General features: G+C 38.4%; 1 protein-coding gene across 1 annotated transcript; it reads left to right on the top strand.

Annotated features, from left to right (window-relative positions):
* The first annotated feature begins 1579 nt into the window (after positions 1-1579).
* PDK1 (pyruvate dehydrogenase kinase 1) lies at positions 1580-23355 on the top strand. Its single transcript, XM_058190524.1, has 11 exons — positions 1580-1957; positions 5444-5585; positions 6773-6844; positions 9039-9223; positions 9757-9852; positions 11016-11093; positions 13829-13905; positions 14444-14542; positions 16489-16599; positions 20080-20193; positions 20292-23355. Exons 1-11 carry the CDS (start codon positions 1837-1839, stop codon positions 20430-20432), a joined length of 1236 nt encoding a protein of 411 aa, XP_058046507.1. The 5' UTR covers positions 1580-1836; the 3' UTR covers positions 20433-23355.
* The last annotated feature ends 1023 nt before the right edge of the window (positions 23356-24378 follow it).

Raw genomic sequence — 24378 nt, 5'->3', positions numbered from 1 at the left:
TAAGATTTTTAAATTGCTTTTAATTCTATTTATAATTTGTTTTATATTGGCTGTAATGTTGGCCTGAGTCCTTCGGGAGAATGGCGGTATACAAATCGAATAAATAAATAAATAAATAAATAAATTTCCTAAAATATTTCATTCTTCTAGGAGAGGGGTGGATGCTAAATTTCTACAACGTCCTGGTTCAAAAATATCCAGGGAAATGGACAGTAGAGTTACCCTGAACTGAGTACAGTAAGGCAGTACTTCCAACAGTTCATTGAATGACCATTCAAAGTTACAATGGCTGCGAAAAAGTGACTTAGGACTATTTTTCACACTTACAATCACTGCAGCATCCCCATGGTCAGGTGATCAAAATTCAGACGCTTGGCAACCGATTCATATTTATGACCGTTGCGGCATCCTGAGGGTGTATATGTCACATGATCCCCTTTTGTGATAGTCTTACAAGCAGAGTCCATGGGGAAGCCAGATTCGCTGAACAACAGTGTTACTCACTTAAGAACTGCAGCGACCCATTTAACAACCACAGTTCTATGGAGATTCATCTGTCACCCAGGCTATACTTGCCCCAAAGGTGCTTTTTTTACAAGAGGCAACTGGACTTTCTGGTTTTTCTTTTGAAGCCCTTTCGTTTCTCATCCAAGAAACTTAATGTCAACCTCTTCAAACTTGATTGCAGAAAATATGACTTCTGTAACAGAGTTGTTAACGCTTGGAACTCACTACTTGACTCTGTGGTCTCTTCTCAAAACCCCAAAATCTTCAGCCAAAAACTGTCTACTATTGACCTCACCCCATTCCTAAGAGGACTATAAGGGGCGTGCATAAGAGCACAAAAGTGCCTACCATTCCTGTCCTATTGTTCCCTTTCATTATAGTATTATATGCATACTTTTACTTATAGTTTTACTTATTTATACTTTTTCTCTCATGATGAATTGTTGTTTATGTTGATGATTGTATATACTGTTGTGACAAAATAAATAAATAAATAAATAAATAAATAAATAAATAAAGCTGCCTCAGCGAAGAAGCAAGAAAGATGGGAAAACGGGGCAAAATGCATTTAACAAATATTTCATTTGGGCTCCACTGAGGTCGTAAGTCAAGGACTACCTGGACTGGCTGGATTCAGGTAGGACGGCTCACCGAGGTGCCCAGGCCCAGGAGTCTCCAACCTTGGCAACTTTAAGACTTGTGGACTTCAACTCCCAGAATCCCTCAGCCAGCAAAGCTGGCTGAGGAATTCTGGGAGTTGAAGTCCACAAGTCTTAAAGTTGCCAAGGTTGGAGACCCCTTGCCCTGGGAGACAATCCACTCGTACCTCGCAGGAGCAACCTGGCGCCAAAAAACCCCTGCCCGCGAATGGAAGGAAAGAGAGGCCCACCTTTTGGTCGAATCAAGAGACCCATGTTTACAAAGAAAAAAGGCGGGGAGGATTGCCCTCCTGGTTGCGGGACCTGGATCCTCCTCCCAGCTGGTGGAGGAGCCGAGCGAGGGCTCTGGCATTTCCTTTCTTTCCGCGGGCTCCGCACTTTGGCTCCTCCCGGGCGACCCGAGCGGCTCCGCCTCTCCGCCCGCCTCCTCCTGCCCCTACGGAGGAGGGCAAGAAATAGCCCGGGCCCTGGCCCTGGCCCGTGCTGGAGCTGCCGTTTTATCCCTTCGGACCTGCCTTCCCCTGGCCGGGAAAGGGGCCCGAGGGAGCCGGCCGTCCTATTCTGACAGAGGCTGCAAGGAAGGAGGTGGAAGCCCAGCCGCGCTCTCTTCTCGTCGTCCCGCTGCTTTGCCCGGCGCCCCTCCGGGTCTGCCGCCGCCGCCGTTGCCGCCATGAGATTGTTGCGGGCGCTGCTGAGGAGCGTCTCCCCGCTGAACACCATCCCTCAGCAGGTGGATTTCTACTGCCGCTTCTCCCCGTCCCCGCTTTCCATGAAGCAGTTCCTGGATTTCGGTGAGTGGCGGCGGGGTCGCTTTCACACACACACACACACACACACCCCGTACGGCCCGGGTTGCTCCTCCTCCTCTGCGCGGCTCCTTCCTCTGCGAGTCTTATACACACACACACACACTTCGGCCGACCATTTTCTTTCCCCAGAGGGAGAACCGCCACCCCTTCTCTGCGCGGGGAAAAGGCGCTTCCACCTCCCCCCGGCCCTCGCAGGCGGAGAGCGGAGCGAGGCCTCGCCCCGAGGCTGTCCAGCCGAAGCCGCCCCTTCCCGCTCCAGCCGCGGAGAGGCGTCCCCCCCCACTTCGCCCTGTCGACCCCCGTTTCCTTCTCCACGACTTCCAGGGACGCGCGTAGAGTTGGAAAAGGGTGTATTTGCCGGCGCCCCCCCCCCTGACCCCCGAAATGCACTGCAAAAGTTGTGCTTACCAGAGGCGTTGTGCGATGGAAGGTGTTGTGTTGTCATGCAAAAGAGTCTAGACTCAGGGTCGGGGGCTGTGGTGCCTCACGTTGCTGCCCCCCCGATAGTTTTGGATGGTACGGGTTAGTGCGCGGCTTACAACGCTTCGTTTAGTGACCGTTCCAAGTTACAACGGCACCAAGGACTCCTCGCTGGAAAAAAAAAAGTGACTGATGACCGTTTCTCTCACACTTGGGTTAACAACCATTGCAGTGACCTCCTGGGCATGTAATCAAAATTCGGATGCTTGGCAACCGACTCATATTTATGACCGTTTCAGTGTCCCGGAGTCATGCGGATCCCCTTTTGCGACCTTCTGACAAGGATAGGCAATAGGGAAGCTGGATTCGCCTAACAACCTTGTTGCTAATTTAGCAGGGATAATTCTGGCAAGAAAAGTCGTAAAATGGGTCCAAATTCACTTAATGATCAACAGAAATGTTGATCTCAATTGTGGCCAATCGTAAGTGGAGGACTACCTGTACCAAATTCCATTTGACTGTGTGGGGTGGAGTTTGAGTCAAACATATGGAACATTTGGCTATGCTAAGGTCACAGCTGGTGCTATTCAAGGGCAAATCTTCCAGTTTAAAAGACTCTCCCATTTTCCAGAGGATTGTTATTTAATATAATATAATATAACAACAGAGTTGGAAGGGACCTTGGAGGCCTTCTAGTCCAACCCCCTGCCCAGGCAGGAAACCCTACACCATCTCAGTCAGATGGTTATCTAACATTTTCTTAAAAATTTCCAGTGTTGGAGCATTCGCAACTTCTGCAGGGAAGTCATTCCACTTATCAATTGTTCTAACTGTCAGGAAATTTCTTCTTAGTTCTAAGTTGCTTCTTTCCTTGATCAGTTTCCACCCATTGCTTCTTGTTCTACCCTCAGGTGCTTTGGAGAATAGCCCGACTCCCTCTTCTTTGTGGCAGCCCCTGAGATATTGGAACACTGCTATCATGTCTCCCCTAGTCCTTCTTTTCATTAAACTAGACATACCCAGTTCCTGTAACCGTTCTTCATATGTTCTAGTCTCCAGTCCCCTAATCATCTTTGTTGCTCTTTACAACAAATTTAATTTACAGGTTGTTACATTAGCATTTCATAGTGTGGAAGTTCTGTCTTAAGAGGTGGATGTGCAAGTCTGTGTGTATAAAAATGTGTGTTTGGGTCACACATATTTGTCCACATACATCCTTAGTGATTTTTCTTTTTTCTTTTTAATAATCGTTACTTTAGCTAAATGATAGGCCTACTACTCTACCTAATATTGCTTAAGAAATTACAATATTCCACTGTATAAGTATAGATAGAGCAAACTACAAGTACTGTATAGTTTTTTTTTTTGTTTTTTTTTAATTTGCATTTATATCCCGCCCTTCTCCGAAGACTCAGGGCGGCTTACACTGTGTTAAGCAATAGTCGTCATCCATTTGTATATTATATACAAAGTCAACTTATTGCCCCCAACAATCTGGGTCCTCATTTTACCTACCTTATAAAGGATGGAAGGCTGAGTCAACCTTGGGCCTGGTGGGACTTGAACCTGCATAGTGTTAAGATTACTCAGAATTACTGTAGGTTTCATTTCACAATCCGAAAGAATATAGTGTTGTCTTTGGATATATGTTTTTTTCAGCAGTATCTCTCAAAACTACAACTCCCATTTGCTTCAGTATGTTTGTTTGAAGTGAAAGGGCTGCACTTTTCCTGCATTATCTCCTACATCTTCCTTTAAGGATATCATCTTTTAAGGAGTGGTGCCTTCTGAGATGGCTTTTGAAGGCAGATATCACTGTTACCTCATCATCATTGCAACACTGAAGTTCCCTGCTTGAGATGATGAATGCAGAACATTCAACAGGAATAATGAGCCATTTTTTTGGGTGGGGGGGGAGGGCTGAACCAGATTCTCTGGTTGGGAGAGCAGAAAGTAGATCCTGGGCCAGTTCACTAACACATCCCAGTTTGCAATCCAAAAATGCTATTTTGTTCTACCTACTGATAGGACCGATCCTGTTATTCATGTTCCATCGGAAAGAAGATATTTTAAAATCTTTTCAACATTTTTTCTTCTCTCTTTCAAGTAGCCCCTGAAATGATATTCCCTTCAAATTATTTGTAGACTTTGCCACAATGCTATAAACAACTGGAGACTTCTGATATGCTTTGATTATCTCTTTCCCATCTTGATATATCTGTATCAAGCCATTGTTTTCTTCAGAAAGGGCTGTGCCCTTTAACACAGATAGTCCTCAACTTATGATCACAATTGAGCCCAAAATTGCTGTTGCTAAATGAGATAGTTAAGTGAATTTTGCCCTAATTATACGACCTTTGTTGCCACAGTTGTTAAGTGAATCACTGCAGTTGTTAAGTTAGTAACATGGTTGTTAAGTGAATCTGGTTTCCCCATTGACTTTGCTTGTCAGAAGATTGCAAAAGATGATCACATGACCCTGGGACACTGCAACAGTCATAAATATGAGTCAGTTGCCCAGCATTTGAATTTTGACCACGTGACCATGGGGATGCTGCAACAATCGTAAGTGTAAAAATGATCATAAGTCACTTTTTTCAGTGCTGTTGTAACTTTGAACAGTCACTAAAAGCTGTTGTAAGTCGAGGACTATCTGTAGTGGAGAAGAAGAATTTATTTTTGCAGTATCTTTCACTGAACCTTAGCTTCTTCAAAAAAGAATAGTTGAAAATACCTAAAAAGCCGCAATCAGTAATATAAAATGATATGTATCTTGAACTTTAATATCATGAATGTTAAGAATCCAATGTCTTCGTGGGAGACCAAGCCACATTAGTCTGTCTACTACTACAATTCTGAACATCAGGTTACTACTTTCTGAATTTATGTAAACCTATATTTACTGTAATGATAAAATGTTATCCAGGATTTCATAGAGAAGCTGTTATTATTTACCACCGTATGATCCTGAATGAACTGCATAATGAATTGTTTATAATCTATTTACTGTGGTTTCAAAATTGTTTCCTTATGACATTTTTCCCATAGGATCTGACAATGCTTGTGAGAAAACCTCTTTTATGTTTCTGCGACAAGAGTTGCCTGTAAGATTGGCAAACATAATGAAAGAAATAAGTCTGCTTCCAGACAACCTTCTTAAAACACCTTCAGTTCAGCTTGTTCAGAGTTGGTAAGAACCTATTTCTTTTTTAAACAAAGCCTCATGAAACCAAATTTGAACATTTTAGAAAGATATGTGAAGATTTAAAATATTAGAAACTGAGACTTATGGTTGGTTATAAGGCATCTAATAGCATCCATGCACTGATATATCACAGTGAGTAGACATCTGGTTTGTATTTTCTCCCTCACCACCTACATAGCTCTGTGCCAGAGGCAGGAGATACCAACATTAGTCATGAACTCATAGCTCAGACTCCTAACATATCATCATCTGTCAATGATCATCCTTGAAGAAATCCTAAGGGCAAACATCTTGCCCACATATACAACTTCATCTTGTGGTTTCTGAGCCTGACTTCAATTAATATTAATGTTTACAAAACGAGACCTAGGCATCAAAGCATGATGTGAATGAAAAGTCCTAGCTAAAGAGAGAACATAGAGACTCTTGTCTCATTCTGTTTTTGTGTTTTCTGCTCAAGTATTGTGCTAAATTGGCAGTAGCAATAACATTACATAGTGTTCTGTCCTTCCTAAATTGTTCAAGAAGTCAGATTTGGCCTATTTGAATTAATGATACCATCTGGTTGATCTCTGTACCCAATTATCTTTAGAGTGCTGCATGAATGTAAACAGTTAATTTAGTAAAGCTTATTTCCAAGTGAATGGACATAGCACTGCAACATTTGAAACAGGTTTTGAATAATTTTTAGAAAGAGGGCCTCTATTGTAGGATGGAAACAAATTTACATGATGAGAAAGGAAGGGTTTGCAAAAGAAAGGGGAAACCTGGAAAAAATGCTCCCCTTTCCTCTTGAAGGAGTTTTTGATTTTGTTGTGAGGAAAAAAATATTCACTAGTGGGTGGCTGGAATATAAAATGGTAAAGCTAGGAAGTGTTTTACTTTTCAAAATCCATGTCCTAATACTATTACAAATAGTTTTCCTGCTCCTTGGTTGGGGTAAGATATACTGGGCATTCATACACACTTGTAGAAATTATTAATATTTATTATCTTATATATGAAGTCTATTAATAATAAAAATTTGAAAATTATCTCTTGTTAAAATTAGAATTTGAAAAGTAGTCATAAAAATATTATGTTGGCAAATTCATATTCTTGTCATTAGGTGAGAATAAATTGTTTATTTTTTTTTACGACAAAAATCAAACATGCAGAAATTGTGTTTTTAGGTATGTGCAAAGTCTGCAGGAGATCCTTGATTTTAAAGACAAAAATGCTGATGATACAGAAGCTGTTTCTCGGTGAGACTTTTTGGCATTCTCAAAGACAATGGATTATCTAAATTAGTCTTGTAGCATGAGACATTCAGAGCCATAGTTTTATTATATTTGTTTTATTATATAGATCTCAAAAAATAGTGGGATAGTAAGTATGAAGAAAAATCTCTTTTAAATAATTCATTCTTTGTAAGTTATCAGGGGGGCTGTTTAAAAATAATAAACTTACAAAATAAATTCCACTCCTATGTAATTCATTTAGAATTACTTCTGTATTAAAATTAGCAAGGTTTGACCTACATGTACAATCAATGTTTTTTAGTTCACTTGATTAGTCTCTTAATTTTTCTTTAAGGGTTATTAATAATGAAGTGACATAGTCTTATTTTGAGTTTATCCATTGAAATTAGTGGATTTGCTTAGAATTTGAGTAACTTAATTTTAATGGCTCTGCTTCAATTTACTAGCTTCAGATTCAATCACAATACTATTTTTCTGTCCAAAACCCACATGTCAATCACAGACATTCATCCATAAGAAAAAAATCTTTCTAAGACTAAGACAACTTAGGTTGTAATAAATTGTTACTTCTATTGTCATGTATTTATAGCAGGGGTCTTCAACCCTGGCAACTTTAAGACTTGTGGACTTCAACTCCCAGAATTCCTCAGCCAGCTTTGCTCCTATTCTGGGAGTTGAAGTCCACAAGTCTTAAAGTTGCCAAGGTTGGAGACCCCGATTTATAGCATGTTGGGGCATGCTAGCTGTGAAGAGATTAAATTATGCTTTTCCAAGAAAATTGCCCTTCCTAGAGTACATAATCTCTCAGAGATGAGATAGATTATTAGGAGGACAGTTTATCTGTTAGAATTTGAACAGCAGCTGAGTTGAAAAATTCTAATGGTGTTTTGTGTTAAAAGAATTGTGAGATGGACTTTGAATGAAGAAATAATGGACTGAGGACAGCTCTGCAAAAAACGGAGCCAACAACTATAGCAAAGAATGTAGATTGGCTCTTTGGACCTCTCTGTCAAAAGAAGATGGGAAATCACCAAGTACTCCAGACAGTTGATCCTTGGGAGGAGTGTTTTGATCACTGGAGGATGAGGAAATAGCCATGTTGCTCAAACCAGAGTTGGTGTCTTTAAAAGGACACTGAGTTTGCAGTTTTCCTTTAGTAATCCTATTCCAAAATTGCTTATTAATGACTTTGCACATATTACATTGGATCGACAAGTCTAAAAATACTGTGTGACTGCTTTCAGCCCTTATTGAAAGCAAATTTTAACTCTGCCTAGTTAAGAAGCTTAATTTCTTTAAGCTTAAGAACTTAAAATAATTGAAATAAACAGCAAAAAGCTAATTAAGATTTTGATTGTAGAAAATTATAAATGGATTAGGAGTTCAGATAAATTTGAAGTAAGATTTGGAATTAATTATTAAGAGTCCTTCCCGTGAGAAAGTCAACTTGCTTTGAATTTTCTCTACATGACACAGAGAAAAAATTAAAAATTGGACTTTTGAAAAAATGGAATCGGAAATAAATATCAATAAATATAGATGTTTGCATCAATAAATACAGATGTTTGCTTCTATGAATAGATTGTACCTGAAAGATGTTTTGGAAGAAATGATAGAACAGGAAGAAGTTTTATTTGACAAAGTGAAATTGTAAGTAATTCATTTAGAATTACTTCTGTATTAAAATTAGCAAGGTTTGACCTAGGTTTAGCAAGGTTTTGCTTTCTGTTAGCTTTCAAATTCTTGCTGACAGAGAAATATCTGCGATTTCTTCAACCGACCACTATCATTTCTCCAAACGTAGAGAAAATATTCATAGGACTACTGAGAGAAAAAGAAATCGGTAAAAAAAACAACCCTAAGATTTGTTGGAAACATCCTGTGAGCTGAGCTCTATGCATTAAATCTCAGCCACTATTTCTTAAGTATCTAAACCAAAGCAGGACATAACCTAAATATAGATGATAACCTTGACCTAAAAAGAATTGTGACTATGCTATTAGAATACCTTGTGTTTAGAAGTCCAAAATCCATTTTAAAAGATTGTTTTCTTATACTGTTTTAAACGCAACACAATTTTTGCTGATTAGTAGAATGCTTTCTTTAGTTTCTTGTTTTTGCAGTAGTTAAAATTCGATATGCTTTTAGTGACAGGTGTACTAGTATTTTAATACAAATATACCATACTTGATTTCAGTTTTAAAGATACTGTGATAACAATCCGAAACCGTCACAATGATGTCATTCCAACCATGGCTCAAGGTGTGATCGAGTACAAGGACAACTATGGGGTTGACCCAGTGACTAGTCAGAATGTGCAGTATTTTTTAGACCGCTTCTTCATGAGTCGGATTTCAATCCGAATGTTGCTTAATCAGCATAGTAAGTACTTTTATTAACTTGATGAATTGTTTTTATGGAGTAAGGTCAGAAAACTTTTTGAAGTGAAGGATTTCAATTAGATTTTGGCGAGCCAAGACTCACAGTGGGCATAATGCTGATATTGAGACTGCAAAGCTCTATCATGCATGCAAGCAGAGCTGGGGTTTTCTATTTTTTTCTTCTTAAAGTTTTGGGGAGAAGTTAAGCTATAGTTTTTCTGTGACTCAAAATGGTAGGAAACAGTCATTAGTTCTTCCAGATCAGAGAGAGGAGTCTAGGAGCAATAAAAAGGGCTATAGGATGCCAATCCCTAATGTAAAACAAGTACAAATACTTTTCTTTTATGAATAAAAAGGAATCTTCTATATACATGGTATATACTATAGCTTAGTATCATCCTTGTTATGAAGTGGTAAATCCTTGTCCATTGTTTTTGTTCGGTCATTATCATCTCCCTACCTATAAAATATGTGCTCTTCATGACCTCTTTATTGTGAAATCGTTTTATGTTACTTTGTTTTTGTTGTTGGCAGCTTTGTTGTTTGGAGGAAACGTTGAAGTTAATCCAGCACATCCCAAACACATTGGAAGTATTGACCCTAAATGCAATGTTGTTGAAGTTATAAAAGGTACGTTCAGACAGACATGGTGAGAAAAATAAATGTGGCAAGAAACAGCCTTTCTAGGCTGCTGACTTCGTACAAGCTCCTTCTGTCAGACATGGAAAGTTTCTATTCTGCTGAGACACGATGTTTACCCTTGAGGTGTCATTCTGTGTGTAAAAAACAATACAATTTTATCCAAATTTTGTAGTAATGATCTAGTATTTGGGAGACTTTTATTTGGTGTTCCTATTGCCATTAATTTAATGTAATATATTCTTTAATGTAATTTTTATTCTAAATTGCATTTTGAAAAATCAAGGCAGGTGTCAAACCATACCATTAAAAGCTTAGCAAGCACCGTGGAAAAGACTTCTGAGCAAAGTCTTATGCATGCATAAGATCATGCAATTATTGGGCTATGTTTAAGGGTGGAGCCATTTATGTTTCCCCAAATCGCTAGCCTTCCAAAAACAAGGATTAGTCTAAAATGCCTGATAGAGGAAGGACAGTGTGCAGTATCAGAATTCCCAAGGACATGGAGATGGAAAATTCCCTCTTCTTACAACACAATGATTTTGATCCTGGATACAGAATCGGAGAGAGTGCCTTGAATCCCTCCTCCATCATCTTAAATCCCTGTAACTACACATCCTATATTTATTTATAGAATTCAACAGTACAGAGAGCCTCTCTCTGAGGGAGATGAGTAGTTCAAAAATGTGATGAATAGATAGATTTTTAAAAATGCCGCTGTTTGTATAATTTTGCTTGATTGAGTTTGTTGGGTTGAAGGGGAGCTAAGTAGGAAGTAATCAGTGGAGTCCCATCTTCCGACTACCGGAAAGCTTTGCCATCTGAGATTTGTATCGGACATCTTCCACATGTTTTAAGGTATTAATATAGGCTATGTGGGGGATAGATAAATGGTCTTCTATTTGTGCAGAGAATCCAAACATAGACATTGTTCTTGTTAAAGTGGTTAGACAGAAGTGCGCAAGAGAAATGTCAGCTGCTATTCATAGTATAGCAGTAAAAGATGGAATGCGAATGACTGTTTCTTCTCAGAACTCTGTTTTAAGAACTGCTGCCAGCTAATTGAATAAACTCTAGTTGGGTGAGGTGTCTTGTCTGTGTGTGTTTGTGTGTATGCATGTGTCTTTTAAGCAAAATTGTATTGCTTTTTTCAGATGGTTATGAAAATGCGAAGAGCCTCTGTGACTTATATTACATGAATTCTCCAGAACTTATTCTTGAAGAGAAGAATGGTAAGCACGGAAAGGGGAGGATTGGCTTATTCATTGACTGTTGTTAACCAATTCCTAGCAAGTTTTACCATGTCTGTCTACTTTGCCTTGGACTTACTTTAAATATTTCAGTAATGGTAGATAGTTTTTTAGTTGGTTGTAGAACTAGCCTGCTTATATTGCAAAGTACTCCACTTGGTGCTTTGACTCTATGTTATGAGAATTCGGGAATCATTTGATAGAGAGATAGACAATATTTAGCATGTGTTCAGAGTACATCCTATAACAATAACTGTTTGCACATACTCATTTCACTGCATAAATTGGTTTTAGGAAGCTAAGTGCAATTATCTGTGTCATGTTTTCAAATATGCCTGTCGGCTATGGCTAGAATTCAGTGTAAAATAATATACTGGCTGAAAATGCACAGCATTCAGTATCAATCAAGCTAAACCTAAATTAGAGTTTCTCTAACTACATCATACATTCTGTCATACGTTACCTCAAATAGTTACAATAAGTGCCAAGAAATCTTTCATTTGCTTTTATTCTTTAGTATTTTGACATTTTAGCTAACCTTTATTCAAAATGCATTTTGAACTTCTATATCTTGATGTATACATAACACTCTCCATTACATTTGGACATCTTACACATCATATGGAGAACTTTTGCTCTGTGAAAAAGCTGCAACAGCGTTCTGTGGTTATGGTGGTTCTATATGTAATGACCAATATATACATATCATAATCCAATTCATCTGTAGCATGAATTTGCAAAAGGCTGCAAAAGTATTTAGGCTGCCCGAGAGATTCTATAGCATTGTCTTTCTTCCTTTTGATCTTTTGATAGATGGTATTTCAGAAACCTTGGTGGTGAGGCCAAGGTTAATAGTAATTGCCTTTTTTTTTTTTGCTGAGAATATTACTTGCTTAGTAATATGGAGTAGTGCAGTGGCCTAGAAGTAAAGACACTCGCCTCCCACTCAGAAAGTTGAGAGTTCAATCCTAGACAGCAGCAGATGTTTCTCTATCAAGATGCAAAGAGAAAATAACTGCTGCAAATTCTGCATAGGCACCAGGAAGGGCATCCGGTCAGTAATTGCTCAGCTCCATTCAGTCACCCGACTCTATCCTGGATAAAGATATTAAAGGGTCATAGAAAGGAAAAGATTATTTGCTTACTAATGCTTTTGTATTGTTATTCTGGTCTTCTTCAGTATAATTTCTATAACAATAGAATATAATAACAATAACAATTTCTATTGCCTCTTTGGGGTGTTTGATTATATTAGCAATTTTATACAGAAAGGTAGATTAAAGGTAGGTATGACTGCAGTATTAATATGAAGAATTAATGTATAACCTGATAAGTTGCTGCTATTAGCTATCAAATCAGCGTTGACTCTCAGCAACCATATGTATAAATCTTCTCTAGGACTATACAGTGTGTCCCCAGTCCGGTCCTCAGGTCTTCCAACAGTGTGGTTTATGTTTAAACACATGTAAAGGAGACAAGAGCTGTATGGAGTAACGTCACATGCATAATTGCCCTTTTGTAGCTATCATTTCATTTAAACAATAACAAGCAGTTTTTGGAGAGGCATAGAACATAAAAGGTTATCTAGCTCGAGTGAGTACTGTTACATTTTTCTAGTAATTTCTACTGAGTTGTGTAATGATGTTCAATCCTTCTTATTCTTGGTTAGTTTTAACATACATTTTAGCGCTCTGTCCTCTATATATGTGTCTGGGTGTAGGTGTGTTGTGTGCACATGAATGCACACATGCACAACTACCTCATAATCTGCTATACCTTGAAGAATGATGAAATATTGATAGCTAAACACAATCACATTAAGAATGTACATGCTGCTCACTGGGTCTAAAACCAACATAAGGAGACAAATTCTTTTTTTAAAATGTACTTTAAATATCTGCTGTTGAGAACAGAAATTTTCTCAAACATAGGTTTCGCATAACACACACACACACACACACACACACACACACACGTGTGTCCTCGACTTATGACCTGTTTTTTAAGTTCTAGTAGCTCCCCCCTAGTTTTGTGATTGCATTTTGGGTGCTTGACCACACTTATGGCTATTTGCAGCATCCTGCAGTCCCATTACTGTGATTTTTCCCATTTCCCCTCACCTCCACCCCAAAAACCAGCATTTTAGTTCCAGTTTCTGATTAAAAAAAACCACCAATTGGGTATAATGTGTTTTTTTAATGACTGTGGCATTTGCTTGACAACCATGTTGTTTGTTTAATACCACCACAAAATCCATAAAATCAGGCGTAGTCATGTGACCTGCTTAACTTGCATGATTTAACAACCATAATTCCAGGCTGAGTTACAGTCATAACTAGAGGATTACGTATATATGCACACATTTATTTATAGACTTAAGAGTAAAATGTATTGGGATCCCAACAAACACAACAGTAAATCCACTTGCCCGTTTGACTTTTTATCTCTCAAATAACAGACTTCCACAACTGCAAGAAAGACTGCTCTTAAGAGAATTTCAAATTGAGTCTGCAGTGTGCGAACTGCAGTGTGAAACTAGCAACCAGGGGTAGGAGAGGCTCCATGATTCTACAGTCTCGTGTGAACCCTTAGCCAGGACCAAAGTAAACGGATCTTAGTAATCTTTCAGCTATACTGTTGACCCCTGGAGAGGCTGCCAAGATGAACAGTGGCCGTTGGTGTTCCAACTGACCTTTTTCGCTCACTTTGTATTGCAGTAAAATCACCAGGGCAGCCTATGCAAGTGGTCTATGTGCCATCACATCTCTACTATATGGTTTTCGAACTTTTCAAGGTTTGCACTGATCTCTTCTATGTACTCTTTTTCTGTTTCCCTTAGTCAGATTATCCGAACATCATAATCTCTCCCTCTAGATTTGTTAAGAAGCATGCATGGGGGTAGGGGGAAGCTTTTAAGCTTTTATTCAGTACGTGACCTGTACATTCATAGAAGATCTGTTTAGGTGCTCTGCTGAACTTTCTGTCTGATTCTCCTTCAGGAGCACTGCCAGTCTGCTGGCTGTTTCTGAAAATGTGACACACTTTACCTGCACTTTAGAGCCAGGTGTGTGTCTCCACACCCTTACAGGACTCCACTGAGGGTGAGACTGCCTGTGCGTTTGAGAACTTGCAGAAAAGCAGGTAAACAGATAATCCTACATCAGAATAGGAAGGCATCACTGTTATGAGAAGTCAGAATTCCTACATTGCCAAAACCGTTGCTTCCCTCATATTTTGAAAACGAGTCAGATCCATTTATGGAATATGCTTTCTTTACTTACTAAGCAAAAGTGTATATAAATTGACTGTAAATGTAATTTTTGAAAAATTAGAATGCAATGAGGGCTACCATGGAACATCATGCAGAACGGGGAATTTACCCTCCAGTTCATGTCCAAGTCGGGTTGGGCGCTGAAGATTTAACTGTGAAGGTGAAGTATTTAGTCTTAACTTTTTCTGTTTCCCTTAGTCAGATTATCCGAACATCATAATCTCTCCCTCTAGATTTGTTAAGAAACATGCATGGGGGTAGGGGGAAGCTTTTAAGCTTTTATTCAGTACGTGACCTGTACATTCATAGAAGATCTGTTTAGGTGCTCTGCTGAACTTTCTGTCTGATTCTCCTTCAGGAGCACTGCCAGTCTGCTGGCTGTTTCTGAAAATGTGACACACTTTACCTGCACTTTAGAGCCAGGTGTGTGTCTCCACACCCTTACAGGACTCCACTGAGGGTGAGACTGCCTGTGCGTTTGAGAACTTGCAGAAAAGCAGGTAAACAGATAATCCTACATCAGAATAGGAAGGCATCACTGTTATGAGAAGTCAGAATTCCTACATTGCCAAAACCGTTGCTTCCCTCATATTTTGAAAACGAGTCAGATCCATTTATGGAATATGCTTTCTTTACTTACTAAGCAAAAGTGTATATAAATTGACTGTAAATGTAATTTTTGAAAAATTAGAATGCAATGAGGGCTACCATGGAACATCATGCAGAACGGGGAATTTACCCTCCAGTTCATGTCCAAGTCGGGTTGGGCGCTGAAGATTTAACTGTGAAGGTGAAGTATTTAGTCTTAACTTTTTCTGTTTCTTAAGTCTTGCAAATGACTGGCTAAAAATAAAAATAAAAATGTAGGGATCTGTTGCAAAGCCATTGCTTCATTTTTTTACACTCTGACCTGATCAAATGACTATGAATAATTTTACTTCTAGTATTTGATTATTTTTAGGTGCCTACAGGTAGTCCTTGACATACAACGGTTCACTGTGACCGTTTGAAGTTAACAAAGGCACTAAAAAAAGTGAGCTATTGACCGTTTTTCACATTTACAATTGTTGCAGCACCCCTGTAGTCATGTTGTCAGCATTCAGATGCTTGGCAACTGGCATCTATCTGTATAGTTGCATTGTCCCAGGATCATGTGATCACCATTTGTAACCTTCCAAGCCGCCTTCCAACAACCAAAGGTAATGGAGAAGCCAGAGTCACTTGTTACGAAATTAACAACTGGAATGTTGTTAATTTCAACAGTTAATTTCAACGGTTAATTTCACAGTTGTCAACAACTGTGGCAAGAAAGGTGGTAAAAATAAGCAAAATTCACTTAACAACTGTCTGGCTTAGCGACAGGAATTTTGGGCTCAAAATTTTGGTCATAAATTGAGGACTAGCTGTATAAGTTTTTTAGATACTTTATAGATACTTTATTGTTTGTGTTTTATTGTGCTTATTATAAATTGCAAGAATAGGTGACATTCAAATAATTTGAGGGTGAAAGAGAAGGGGGTTCAGGTGGGGCGGGGTCTTAGACTAAGCATTGCCTCTAAGTGAGGGGTGTCAAACTAGCGGCTTGCAGTCCAGATGCGTCATGCACAGGCCACGCCCACCCCAGCTCCACAAAGGCAAAAAATGTCGCAATACGGCACGTGGCATCAACGTGACACGGTGAGTTCGACACCCGTGCTCTAAGTATTCAAATGGAAGCCATGGACAGAAAAGTCTTTCACCAGCTGTACCATTTTGCAATAGGACCAACCTGGTCACCGTCAATGGATGCTTTATTTGCATCATGTTCTGATTAGCTTTTGTTGCACTTTGGAAATTATTTTTAAACTTCAATTCATTTATTTTATGTCACTCTTTTATCATATTATTGAATAGTTGAATAAAACATAATTTATTAACCTTTTCATCTGTTGGAGCAAGTGAGAAGAGTCTGTGGGTCTGTTTACCTAGATCAGGGACTGGTTGTATGATTGTAATTCGTTGTCGTTTCTGGAATACATTCTTAAGAAGGATTCATTGTATGTAAATATAAGCACACACCAAACATAGGAGCTCAATACTTTATAATGTTTTCCGCCCACAATTTAGATGTGCGACCGTGGTGGTGGTGTTCCTTTGAGGAAAATAGACCGACTGTTTAACTATATGTATTCAACTGCACCGCGTCCCCATGTGGAGACATCACGAGCAACCCCTCTGGTTCGTAGTCTGCATAATATTTTATATTATCAGTTGTGGAATGAAAAACTCAAGTCCTTCTTATTTTTCCAGTAGCTTTTTTTTTTTTAACATATGGTTACTCTGAATTTGGAAGTTAAAGCATAATGAATTCTGGGACATTCTATATAAAGAATTTTTTTTTTGTTTCACAACCCCTTCTTAACCCCCATAAATAATTAGAAGGTGGTCCATGATTGCATTTACTTTTGCTCAACTCAGAAATGTTAGGAACAAAGGTAAACAAGGTATGGTCTTGCTTCAAAATTGTTGCAGGTCTTAAAGCAATAAAAAAAAAAACCACCCACGCCAATGAAACATTCTCAGTAGCTTAGCAGTTTGAATCACGAGTGGTTTCCTACTCAGAGAGGAGAGACTGAGAAGCACTTGCCAATCTTATCCCTGCTAATTTTGCCTAGGTTAGAGAGAGACCAGGGCAGGCCATTAAGAGTGGTATTATCCTTGCAGCTCCTGAAGTTTAGGAGCTTGGAGGAGAGATGAGGGAAGCATTTTCTCTAGTAGGGAATAGGATCTGAAGTATCTGCAGATGAACAAAACACTAGGTCTGCAGTAGTTTTAACCACTGGAAATAAATAGGTTCAACTTTCTGACACTGCTAGTATTGTTGAAACCCCGAGCCCTGGACCTACTTTGAAACTGGTGCTGAATTTTTGAGTAAAAATCCATCATGTGGAGTTTTAGAGGCAAAAAAACCAAAACCAAAACCAAAACCCAATTCCAGGAGAAAAATAGAACTTTAATCATGAGCTCAGGAAGGTCTCATTTTGGGGCATTTAAGCAGCATGCAACATATTTACTTAATATATTTGCGTGCTGCTTTCTATTATAAAGTGAGAGACAATCAAACTGAAAATATTAACAATAGCTTTAAAACAATGTAATGTGATGCCAGTTTTAGAAATGAAAGTAAAAAGAACCAAAGCAAAATGATATATATAGCATTCATACAAAGACAGCTTGGTTATGGGTTTTTACAGGCGCCTACTAGTTTTCATTATAGCTGCCTTATGAATTTCAGCATTTCAGAGTGAAGGTGCCTGGGCATGAAGATGGCCCACCTTCAGGAGGGCATTTTGGGAATGCTTTGAGTCTGACTCAGTTGGCAGTCAGTTTAATTGCGTCAGTAGCAGAATAACGTATAGAACTGGTTAATCATTTAGCAATCTGGCTGTTGCGTTCTGCACTAGCTGCAGCTTCTGAAAATGAATGCCCTACAGTGATCAGAACACAAAGCTATCTGCATAATCCACTGTAATCACATTATCTTTATTAAAGGAAGGGAATACTCAATCTGTTGGTTGAATCTGGTACGGCAAACTTCTAGTAATAGAAATCATTTGGGTGTCTAGGAGCATTCCCAAACTATGGACCTGTTCATTCTGAGGAAACTTAGCTCCATTCAGAACAGGCAGATTCTCCAATTTTTCAACTCCATCATTCAGCAGCCAACAGTGCCTATGTTTTGTCAGGTTTCATGGGCTCTCATCCACATAATTTCATTTAATTCTTTTTTCATCCTAGAGTTTTCCTACAAGTACAGGATTTGCCTTTTTTGGCTCAACTGAGCATTGATCCATTCATTGTGACATAAATTGGCCAATTTGCCAACTCAACCTATCATCATGGGCTGAGAGAAAGTGACTGTCCCAAAGTCACCGGAAAGGCTTTCATGTTTAATGTGGGATTAGAAATCATAGTCTGCTGGTTTCTAACCTGGTGCCTAAACCCACTAGATCAAGGTGATTTTATTTCTCATTTAAATACTGATTTGATAGATAGCTTTTTGAGGTTTACATTTTAGTGACACCAAACCTCCAAACTCCTAATAACTACACCAGTGGTTTCACACAGTGTCCTCAAGGCACCCTTGGGATAGTTGCTACAATATAGAGGCATGGGCATCTGATGCTGTTCTTTGACATTGGCCTGCAAGTAAGATTAGAATTAATGGAACTCAGTGTTTCCAGTCCAAGAAATAATTCAAGACCAAAAAAAATATCAATGGTATCAAAAGTACCCAAGGGATCAAACATGATCAACAGTCAGAATCTTTCTCCTGCAGGTGAATATCTAGGCAAGCAAGGCTGAATTTAATTCAGAATCAGACCTGAACCAACCTTTAAAAAGGTCAAGATAGTTGCTGTCCTCCACTTGTTTGACATTGTGGGCAAATATCATTTTTCTTTCCTCAATCTGTGTTCTAAAGTTTTGGTTAACTAATTTTTAACTTATTCCTGACCAGGGTGGTTTATTTGGACTAATAAACCAATTAAACAAATGATCTAGTTGTGTAGGACATGTACCGTGTTTCCCCAAAAATAAGACCCTGTCTTATATTTTTTGAACCCTGAAATAAGTGCTTGGTCTTATTGCCATACGCTCAAAAGCCCAATTGGGCTTATTATCTGGGGATGTCTTATTTTGGGGGAAACAGGGTAGCGTTTGAGAATAGAGCTCAGGGATCACTTTTGTGATTACAAAACTATTGTATGTGATGTTTTATTGTAGGTCAAAAAAGGCACAACGACATTTTTCTGAATAGAGCTAGGCTCCAACATTAGCACTCTTCACTTTAATAATAGTACGTACGGATCTTGAAATCTGTACAGTGCCTTTAAAGACTTACCAAGAGATCCAGATGAGACTCCTTGTATGCTTTGAAGCATCCCTCTCCATGCAAATTGGAAGCATTTCATGGCCCTTGTTACTGAACAATGTAGTATTGCTCTCAAGTGGGATACAAAGAAGGTTTTGGGATACAAAGAAGGTTTTGGAAATAACTACGTTCACATTTTCTTGAAAAGAAGCACAGAAAAACTTTTAATCTCCTCAAGGCCCTGATCGTTTGGTAGAGCAGAAGTGGATGAATGCACCAGGTTAGCTGTTTGGTGTGTGTGTGTGTGGTGTGTGTGTGTGTGTGAAGGCAAAGGGCCCTATCTTCTCAGTACAACTTTTTTAAGACTACTTTTCTGTATTACATCTGTATACTTGTTATGTGATGTGGGGGAGGAATTATTTAATGTGTTCTTCTGCTTCTAATAACAGCTTGGTCTGTGGGCACTGGCTGATGAAACTTCTGAGATGCAGATAACATTATCTTCTGTTAACATTAACAGACACAAATAATTTTACAACCTTTTGTGCGAGGACTAGTAGTCAGCAGCAAAACAAAAAGGCTGCAATCCCTGCCTGGAAATAGCCACTATACTTCTTAAATGTTCCTATATAGAACAAGCATTTCCAGAATTATGGAGAAGAGAGAAGGAAAGGGCAAAATGCAAGTTGTGCAAAAATTCCTTGACCTCAGTGGGAAAAAACACAGAGAATATTATGTCTTCATTTTTGTGGTAAAAGTAATGTTTTGGCCTCTTCATCTGTCCTTTGAGCATTAGATCTGCTTCAGACATTTCAAATTTTCAGTTGTTTCTGTTTTTGGCTTAGGCTGGATTTGGTTATGGTTTACCTATATCTCGCCTGTATGCTCAGTACTTCCAAGGAGATCTGAAGCTCTATTCTCTAGAGGGATATGGCACAGATGCTGTTGTCTTTATAAAGGTATGTCAGGGACCAGTTGTGGCAAATTCGTTTCAGTTTAAAATACAAAACTTGTTCCTAGCAAGTGATTAACTCTGCCCTCCTTTCTTTTGCTGCAGGCTTTATCAACTGAGTCGGTTGAAAAATTGCCCGTGTATAACAAATCGGCTTGGAAACATTATACAGCCAATCACGTAGCAGATGACTGGTGTGTCCCAAGTAGCGAACCAAAGGACATGACAACATTCCGCAGCACATAGCAGCTGGAGGCCAGGCGTGCTGAGTCAAAGAGGGTCCTGTCACCTATGGTCAGCTTACTTATTAGCACCACTATCACATGTTTAACGGGGAAGGATGCCTCTCCATATCCAAACTGGAGTCTGAAAACCATATCATTGCCTAGAGTTTTCCACAGTGTTCATTTCTAACAAGTGGTGTTTTTCCTTCTTTGCATCTTTAAATTACTTCAGCAAATGCACCTTAGATTACTTGAGCAAAGTCTAGAGGATAAAAGACCCGAACAGTGTGTCCAAATGTTGTTCTGCTTCACTACCGGTCATTCCAGTGAACAATTCATGGGATGGATTATTTACTTTGTACACCTTCTCTGGGATCAGTTGCACTAGCGCAGCTTTTTGTTCTCAAGGACTTCAGAAGGGTTTTACAATGTGAGAGAAACAATGTGAGCTTATCTCGTTTGTTCATTTTTTTGTATTATCCGGAATTGATTAATTGGTTGCTGTCAGCGTAAACAACTCTTTAGCTTTATATTTATAGGTATATATTTACAGCTAGATGTAGAAGTGCTTGAGCCTCGTTCATTTTGTTTTGAAAATTGAACTATTTTAAATCTTTGTCACTGAAATAAATGATACTTCAAAGGACTTAAAGCACTTGGCTTGTCCAGGTGTAGTGTTTTCCCAACAGGGGAGAGCAAAGCAGATCTTTTAAGGATGCAGGACCACCCGCATCCTTAAAGGGGTCCAGCCTCTGAGTTACTACCAAGTTAAGTAGGCAAAAGATTGTGGTCTTTATTTTTCCTCTGGGATATTAATGGAATTTAAAAAGGTATAACTTGGGTTGAATTTTTCATTCACGTTCAGGGAAGTTAGCAATGTTGATAAAACCCTTCCTAATCGAATACCACTTATACACAAGTTTTGCCAAATACAGTTGGTCTCACAGAGTTTGATCACAGTATGCGAGGTAAGGGTTGCCATATGATTGCAATGAATTAGTTTCTTTTCACATTTATTCTAATATTTCCATAGAACAGTGAGATATGCTTGCTTTCTAAGAAAACATAAATTGGAACATTATACTGTGTCATTTTATTTATATTGCTTTATGGCATATTTTAATGATTCCAGTTATGTTTTCCCTTTCTGCAAGGCAGGTTTGACAAATGACCTAGGTGTTAAAAACAAATTTCATTCCATTGAAATCAGTTGAATACTGATATCACTGCTAATCCTTTACTATTGTAGTTACTTAAAGTGGTAGGTCTACTCAAAAATAAAACCCCATTGCATGAGTAAAGGGTATAGCTTGAAACCGCAGACTTACGTACATGACATCATAAGTCCTACTGAACATTACTAGACTTAGTGGAATACAAAGAAGAAGATTGGCTCAACTCCCTCAGCTGATACTTGGGAAAGCATCATACACAGCCTGAGTGATTTGAAGCCCCTCACCAGTGCAAATTGGATTTGGGACCTATTTCCCATTTTCATCTCAAGTCATTTTTGTCTGACCAACTGAGATGAAAGTTTCAGAAGACCATATAAGGAGATTATATGTAATGAATTCCAGACCGATCAGAACAGAATGGGTTGTGTACAAAATGAAACAACATACTTTGAAATCAAAACAAAACCAGCCCCATTTGCCTGGTACAGCTTTGGGGTTTCTCTCATTAGAGAGGCTGTTGTTGAGCAATAGTTCGTAGTCATTGTACCACTCCACTTAGGAGATAATATCCTCTATTCCATCGGGAATCTTGAAGTAATAATATATTGTACTTACAAAAAATAATTATTGGTCAGAAGATGAAATACAACTTCTGTCCCAGCAAAATGAGCCCTGGATTGTGAAAAAATATTACAGAGAGCTAATAAGAGTGCAAAGCAGTTTCAGTCACTAGATAGAGACATAAAATAATCTTCCTGAAAGTAAAACCATTTACCCAATACTAAAATTAGTAAATTTCCTTCCATTGTGCTTCATTGTGTTCCAGTATGATTTCAACTCTCAAGCTTTTTTATTTTTGAAATGCACCTTTTTATATCCCTCATTTTTTCCCCTATACTCCCCAGTTACTCAGACAGACTGACCCCAGATGATACTCAGTTATCCTCATCTGCAGTTGTGATAGAGCATTTCAAATATCTGATGGAACAAAACTTAACCTACTGTGAATCTTATTCCTATAGGGAACAATGGCAGTTCGAATTAGCTTCCTTGTTTTGTCTTAGAACCACCAAAGAAAAGGTGGTGGCAGTCCATCCTGAGTGCTTCTAAAAAGTAGAGAAAATAGCCATGTTTAAAATGTTTTTTAAAACCTGTAACCTATAATGAAAATGGATCGTTCAGCATAGCCATAGAACAGAGTCCAATGAGGAAGCACCACCAGTGGTCTCAGGTCAGCCATTCATGGAAGAAAGGCAATAAAATGACAAACTGCTCCATAACAAGGGATTTTTAAAATTCATCATGCTTACCTATCGTCCTTATGTCCAAAATCAATCTCATTTATCGACTTGCCCATAAACCAACCTCCTTTGCACTGGTTCGCTCCAGCTCAAATAGCTCTGGACAATAGCAGTGATAGATCCTGTGTCCCTTGCTCTATGAACTACTGCCTTAATTTATAAGCGCCATGTTTGGGGAATGAAAGATAAGGTAAATCAAAGGTGTCAGAAGACTCGTTTGGGAAATAGGCCTTTTTGTTCCATGTTTAGTAAACTTGAAAAAGCTGCTTTGAGTGCAAAGCATTTTAAATGTCTCAGTGCAAGTGTTTTTATGAAACGCTACATTCTACTTTTATTTTTATTTTTTTAAATGGAAATTGCTGATCATGTCTAGGCTACCTGGTGAAATTTCTTGGAAAAAAGGTTCTGAGCAGCCCTGTTAAATTCATTATGAAAAGGTTTGGACGGTTTTGTGGATAAATAGGGTTTCTATTTGAGTTTTTTCTCCTGTAGGCAGTTGTTAGAAGAATAATGGAGAGCCTATAGAGATGGCAACAAAAGAACACCCCTCTCAATTACAATGCTTAAAGCCATAATCCTTAACCCATTTTTACTTAAGAGAAAGCCTTAAAACATGACAGTGGCAACGTATGTATGGCTTTTAGATGATCAAGAAAATAAGATAAATGTACTAAATCACAGGATAAGATTATCCTTTCAATACCGGTTGATCAGTGCTGGTAGTTTTCAAATAAGCTACAGTACATAGTAAGCCTACATTATGGAATTAATCATTGTTGGAAGGAAATAATTAATTACATGAATCATCAGTCAGGAGCTCGATAGATGGATTTGGCCCTTGAAAAGTTAATTTTTCAAGCTCAGGTGTCCATTTGAACCTCAAGAAAATACGATCTGGAGCAAGGGACCAGAGAAAGACTGTATTAGTATTATCTATCCTTGAATGAATTACAAATGTCAACAGCAGTCAAGTTAGCCTATGGCCTGATAATCCAATAATGAAATTATCTGCCACGTGCCAGACTGCAAATGATACAAATAGGTTTAACAGATACCACTAGATTTGCATATAGGCCTTTGGATACATGTATATTTTGTCCTTACTGAAATGAGATGGTATTGGGTGTTTGACAATTCATATTAATGAAAGTTTATAGAAAATAATTGTTTATGCTACAAAGTGGAATTATTTGCTGTTATTTTGAAGTTTGATTTCTATTAACACAGTATTTAAAATAATAATAATACACCTTTATGGGAATTTCTCACATTGATAGTACTAGATACAAAAATCATTGTCTCATAGTTGAAAAGTAAAATGGAAAGCAATCACCCTTTGTTTTTAGAATATTAGTCTTGTACTATAAAAAGTTGGATTTGTAAGAAAAATGACACTAATTTTTGTAAAAAATAATAAAGTTTGATTTTTTTTAAAAAAAAAGGCCTACAGCGTGTTGAATGGGTGACCTCCTGTTTCAGATGAATTTTCAAT

This window comes from Ahaetulla prasina, chromosome 1, assembly GCF_028640845.1.
Source record: "Ahaetulla prasina isolate Xishuangbanna chromosome 1, ASM2864084v1, whole genome shotgun sequence".
Taxonomy (NCBI): Eukaryota; Metazoa; Chordata; class Lepidosauria; order Squamata; family Colubridae; genus Ahaetulla; species Ahaetulla prasina.
This window is presented reverse-complemented; position numbering and strand designations above follow the sequence as displayed.